This window comes from Monodelphis domestica, chromosome 7 (genome assembly GCF_027887165.1).
Source record: "Monodelphis domestica isolate mMonDom1 chromosome 7, mMonDom1.pri, whole genome shotgun sequence".
NCBI lineage: Eukaryota > Metazoa > Chordata > Mammalia > Didelphimorphia > Didelphidae > Monodelphis > Monodelphis domestica.
The window spans coordinates 3157336-3163335 of record NC_077233.1 but is presented as its reverse complement, the minus strand read 5'-3'; the positions used below and the strand labels follow the sequence as shown (position 1 = coordinate 3163335).

The 6000-nt window shown below is 48.9% G+C and overlaps 1 protein-coding gene across 2 annotated transcripts in view; it reads left to right on the top strand.

Moving 5' to 3' along the window:
- LOC103104789 (acyloxyacyl hydrolase-like) overlaps positions 1 to 6000 on the top strand; it is a 59143-nt gene that overhangs the window by 11712 nt on the left and 41431 nt on the right. For both annotated transcript variants that reach the window (XM_056804104.1, XM_056804103.1), the window contains exon 4: positions 3594 to 3660. In XM_056804104.1, coding sequence (XP_056660082.1) covers positions 3594 to 3660 — 67 coding nt within the window. The remainder of the gene's footprint in view (positions 1 to 3593; positions 3661 to 6000) is intronic.

Sequence of the window (6000 nt, the reverse complement as noted above, 5' to 3'; positions counted from 1 at the left end):
CTGGGTGACCTTGGGCAAGTCACTTGACCCCCTAGCCCTTACCTCTCTCTTCTGCCTTGGAGCCAGTACACAACTGTGATTCTAAGGTTTAAAAAGAAAAGAGTATCTACATGCCCCGGGCTACCAGGGCAGCCAGTGGAGGCCCGGCCTCCTCTTTGTCCCTGGGCCTCCCAGTAGAGCCAGGGAAGATCAGAAAGAGGGTTCCCCCCTCCAACCACCCCTGCCCCAGCCTTCTCTGCCCACCCCCCGCCCAGGGTGGCTGCTGTCCTCGAGGGCTGTCAGAGCGTAGCTCTGGACCTCTCTGGGGAAGAGAGCGCCCCCCTCTGGCGAGAGAGTGGGGGGGATGTTGCAGATCCTCTCATTGGGCCTTCTCTCTGCCTCTGCGTCCTCATCTGTAAAATGGGAATAACAAAAACAGGTGTTGGGTGTTGGGCAAGCCTGAGGTCTCCAGACAAGCAGGAGCTCAACAGTGGCTCCCTGATAGCCGTGGTGAGGACCCTCAGAGACGGCCCGCGCCTGCCTTCTGACCGTGCTGAGGAGCACCGAGACCGGCCGCTCGTTAAAACACACCAGCAGCAGCAGCTCTGGCCCCCGTGGGACTTCCCATCCCACCTCCGACCCCTGTCATGTGAGCCTGGATTAACCATCCCACTGCCCGAGACGCCGGCCTTCGTCTGTAAAGGGGGGCGGCGGGCCCGGACTCCTTCAGGCTCGCCAGGCTTCTGGGAGACTCGAAGGAGAGCACGTGCCTAAAGCACTTCGCCAACAGACGGCCGAACACCAAAAAGGACCCTCTCTGTCACCCCTTCCAAGAGGCAGCCCAAGGGTGCAGGAGGAAGCGGCTGCGGAGTCAAGAGGCCTCAGATGCCACCTCGGCTCTGCCCCGTGCTCTGAGACCCAGCTCTCTGCTCAGCTTCCTTGTCTCTGAAGAGCCCACCAGTGCTGCAGTGGAACTTCTTGGAGTCATCCATCGCCATCTTCTTTCCTGCATCAGTAAATAACTTCCTCCCGGCTTTCACACCCAGATCGGCCCTTTGTAACACAAGCAGTTTGAACTAGATCACATCTATGGTCCCTTCCAAGTGACCACTGAGTGGCATGGGGAGGGGGGAGGGAAGGAAGGGAGGGAGGGAGGGAGGAAGGAAGGAGGGAGGGAGGGAGGGAGGGAGGAAGGAAGGAAGGAAGGAAGGAAGGAAGGAAGGAAGGAAGGAAGGAAGGAAGGAAGGAAGGAAGGAAGGAAGGAAGGAAGGAAGGAAGGAAGGAAGGAAGGAAGGAAGGAAGGAAGGAAGGAAGGAAGGAAGGAAGGAAGGAAGGAAGGAAGGGAGGGAGGGAGGGAGGGAGGGAGGGAGGGGGGAGGGAGGAAGGAAGGAAGGAAGGAAGGAAGGAAGGAAGGAAGGAAGGAAGGAAGGAAGGAAGGAAGGAAGGAAGGAAGGAAGGAAGGAAGGAAGGAAGGAAGGAAGGAAGGAAGGAAGGGAGGGAGGGAGGGAGGAAGGAGGGAAGGAGGGAGGGAGGAAGGAAGGAAGGAAGGAAGGAAGGAAGGAAGGAAGGGAGGGAGGGAGGGAGGGAGGGAGGGAGGGAGGGAGGGAGGGAGGGAGGAAGGAAGGAAGGAAGGAAGGGAGGGAGGGAGGGAGGGAGGGAGGGAGGGAGGGAGGGAGGGAGGGAGGGAGGAAGGAAGGGAGGAAGGAAGGAAGGAAGGAAGGAAGGAAGGAAGGAAGGAAGGAAGGAAGGAAGGAAGGAAGGAAGGAAGGAAGGAAGGAAGGAAGGAAGGAAGGAAGGAAGGAAGGAAGGAAGGAAGGAAGGAAGGAAGGAAGGAAGGAAGGAGGAAGATAACGGCTTAAAAAAACAAAAGAAACTTAGCATTAAGAGTTGGTTGGCAGAGACAGTGTGGGATGGTGCACAGAAATCAGGGCGTGCCCCACCTGTAGTTCACTGCTCAGGTTTCCTGGCGGTACCATCATAGTTCTGCTCATCTATAGAATGGGAAGTCAAACAGTGCTTCACGCGCTGCAGTAAAGACAGTGAGATAACGCATGGAAGCGCCAGGCATCGTTGGTGTTGATTTAGTGCTTCCAGGTGAACAAAGCACAGTACATGCGTTATTTGGATTGCTCTTCCCTGTCAGTAATAACTGGCAACATGCCGGCTCCCTCTGTTTCATGGATCCTTGTTGAAGGGCCGCCCATCCTAGTCATCGTCAATGAGGATGCCAAGGCTTCAGTGCCAGGAGGTGCCAGGGGTACTTGGTCCAGATGCAACACCCACAGAGGATCTCCTCAACCCCTTCTCTAACAAGCCAGGCTCTAGTCCAGGGGTCCCCACACGTTTTACCCAGGGGCCAGTTCACTGTCCCTCAGACCGCTGGAGGGCCGGACTATTAAAAAAACCATGAACACATCTGTATCGCGCTGTCTGGGTTAGCGGAGGCTGCAGTGCTGGCTGCGATGGGCCTGCCGCACCTTGCACAGCCCATCACGGCCACCACTATACCGGGCAGCAGCATACACAGTGCGGAATCCCCTCCCCCAGATCGCCGCTCACCATGCTGACGTCTTCCATGGTGCAGCCACAGAATCCTTTGCGTGGCGCCTCGTTCTGTTCAATTACTCTCAGAACAAGGTGCCACACAAAGGATGACGTCACCAGAAGTAGTACTGCGCATGAGAGAAGTCACATATGCTGCTCCTCTCATTGACCACCAGTGAAAGAGGGGCCCCTTCCAGAAGTGTGGTGGGGGCCGGATAAATAGCCTCAGTGGGCCACATGTGGCCTGTGGGCCATAGTTTGGGGACCCCTGCTCTAGTCCTGTGATGGTGAACCTATAGGGCATGTGCCAAATGTGGCACGCAGAGACCTCTCTGTGGGCACACATAGGCCCCTGGCTTGGACAGCTGGTAGCCTGGTCCTGCCCCCCAAGCTCAAGGGAAGGGAATGGGACACTGGAGCCTCCTCCCCCCAGCTCAGCCCCTTCCCCAACCCCAACCTTGAATGTAGGAGTGGGTGGGACACTGCACACAGTCTGGGGGTGGGGCACGCAGATAGGGATGAGGCATGACATGTAATGGGGCAGGCACTGACATGTAGTCTGGGGGAGGGGCATGGCACAGATCCCAAAGAAGTCCAAAAAGATTCCCCATTACTGCTCTAGTCTCTGTTAGAAGTTAGACTTCCAAGGAAGGGAAGCCCACCCCAGGCCATCCTTGAGGAAACTCATTATTAGCAAACTGTCCCAATGTCTTTCCATACCTAACGTCAGACTTTCACAATGTCTACTCATGGGGGTCAATGAGAAGCAGTCTAGGACCTTCTTCCTGTCACATACTTGAAGAATATCATATCTCACACACACACACACGCACACACACATGCACACACGCACACATGCACACATGCACACACATGAAAGCGCGCACACATGCACACACACACCGGCTGAATTACTCCCAGGCCTTCGCCCAGTGTCTGGGCTGTCATATCTATGTGCATGTGTGTGTACAAATGTAAATGTGTAGATAGGTATATAATTTTAGAGATAAATGCATATAAGTTGTGGGATTAAGCTGGTTGCGACTGACAGCTTTCCTGCATTTTTCCAGAAAAGCTATTCCTGAAAAGCATCTGCTACCTCATGGCAGAAGTGTTTGGACCAGACATCGTCAAACTGTGAGTATAAATGGATCCACGTCAATGGCATGGACTTGCCGAGAGAGAGGAAGGGAGTGCGAGCAAGAAAAGGGGGTGGGCATTTTCTGCTTTATCTGCTCCCTTGGGTCCTAAACTAGGAAATTCCAGGAAAGGAGATAAGCTGCAACTAAAGCCATATTTTGTCTTGTTCAAGCAAATGTGCCCCTTGAGTCAGACAACATGGAGATTTGGTTCAAATCCTAACCATCGAGCCATTAAATCTTTATACATAGCTATTTTTTACTTTTCACTCACACGTGGAAACAATTTTGGACATCTTAGAATTCAAGTTTTCTCCCTTCCTACCTTCTATCCCACCCCAAGGTGACAAATAGTCTGATCTAGATTATATCTGAACTTTCATGTAATACCTATTTCCAGATTGCTCATCGTCATGACAGAAGTCCTGTATCCCACAATCAATAGAAATCTCATGAAGAAAATATAGTCGAAGATGACGGGCTTTGACCTGTCTCAGATTCCAGCAGTTCCTGCTTGGACTGTGGAGAGCATTTCTGTCAGTAGTCTCTTGGGGTTATCTGGGAGACGTGCTTTGCAGATAATGGATTTGTCCTTTACGGTTGATCATCGTATAATATTTCTGTTACTGTATACATTGTTCTCCTGATTCTTCTTACTTCAGTTTGCATCAGTCCATAGAAGTCTTTCTAGGTTTTTCTGCACTCATCCAGTCATTGTTCCTTATGGAGCAATAGTATTCCATTACAAATATATTCCACAATTTGCTCATCCATTCCCCAAGTGATGGACACCCCCTCAGTTTCCAACTCTGCCACAACAAAAAGAGCTGCTAAAAATATTTGAGTACAGATAGATCCCTTTCCCTTATCTTTGATCTTTCTGGGTTACAGACCTAGCAGTGATATTGCTGGGTCGAAGGGTCACCGCATAGTTCTGTGGCCCTTTGAGCCTGGTTCCACAATGCTCTCTAGAATGTTTACATCAGTTCATGGTCCCACCCCAACACTGTATTAGTGTCCCAAGTTTCCCGCATCCCCTCCAGCATTTAACATTTTCCTTTTATCTGGTAGGTGTGAGGTAGTATCTCAGCATTATTTTAATTTGTTTTCTCTCATCAATAGTGATTCGGAGCATTTTTTAATATACCTAATGAATAGGTTTAATTTCATCCTCTAAGAACTACCTGCTTATATTCCTTGGCCATTTTTCAATTGGGGAATGCTTTGTATTCTTAGAAATTTGACTCAGTTTTCTATATATTTGAGAGATGAGTCTCTTGTCAGACATACTTGCTATGAGATATTTTTTTCTAAATATGTTGTTTCCCTTCTAATCTTGGTTGCATTGGTTTTGTTTGCACAAATCCCTTTAACTTAATATAATCAAAATTATTTGTTTTTCAAAATATTCTCTGTCTTATTAGGTCATAAATTCTTCCCTTTTCCATAAATCTAACAAGTAAACTTTTCCTTTGGGAGCTGTCCAGCAATCTCCCTGAGGGGGAGGGCTTGCTCAGTCTAGATGTGACAATCTGGTGGAGTAATAGAGATGAGAGACACTGTGTGCTCAGGTCCACGTGCTTAGGCATTATAAAGTGTTCTGCCATAGCATGGAGGTTTGTTTATTATATAGCCTGGTGATTACATACTTCTTTGGCACACAATCAATTTTCTACATATGTGTTTCCATGGAACTTAACAAGAAGACACATAGCCTAAGGAGATAGTCAACAAAACATCGTTGCTATAGATGAATGACACAAACAGGGTGATCTAGAGGTTAGTTCTCCCTGACCTAGGAGAATCATTGTTACTTTTGGTCAGCTTTCACAATCAATCACAATTACTTAGGAGATGGATAACAAAACATTTCGTAGCTAGGTACAAGGTTACAGTGCAATTTAATAACAGACTAGATTTGGAATTTTCCTCAATTTACAAGTTCTATTTTTCTTGTGTTACTTTAAAGCACCTGGCAATGTTTCCTGGTTTCTGTCCATCAACAAATTCATTGAAGTGTGATAACTATAAGGAAAGATTTATTATGGGGCTCAAGCATTTGGCCAGTGTTTATTGCAGGGCCTTGGAGTGTAACTGTGCTTGAGTGAGAGAAAGGAGAAGTAATAGGCAATAATCTTTGGACTTTAATTCTGTAAATGCAATCTTTTGGGGGTAATAACCTAGGGGGATTAAAGTAGGATATATATCTGTTGATCCTATAAGTATTTGCTCTCATATTATTTCTCCTGAATAGGGGAGAGAATAATAATCATAGAAAGTCCATTAGTAAGGAAAGTTGGAGAGAGAGAAGTCACAGAAGGAGGTCAGCAGGGGGCTT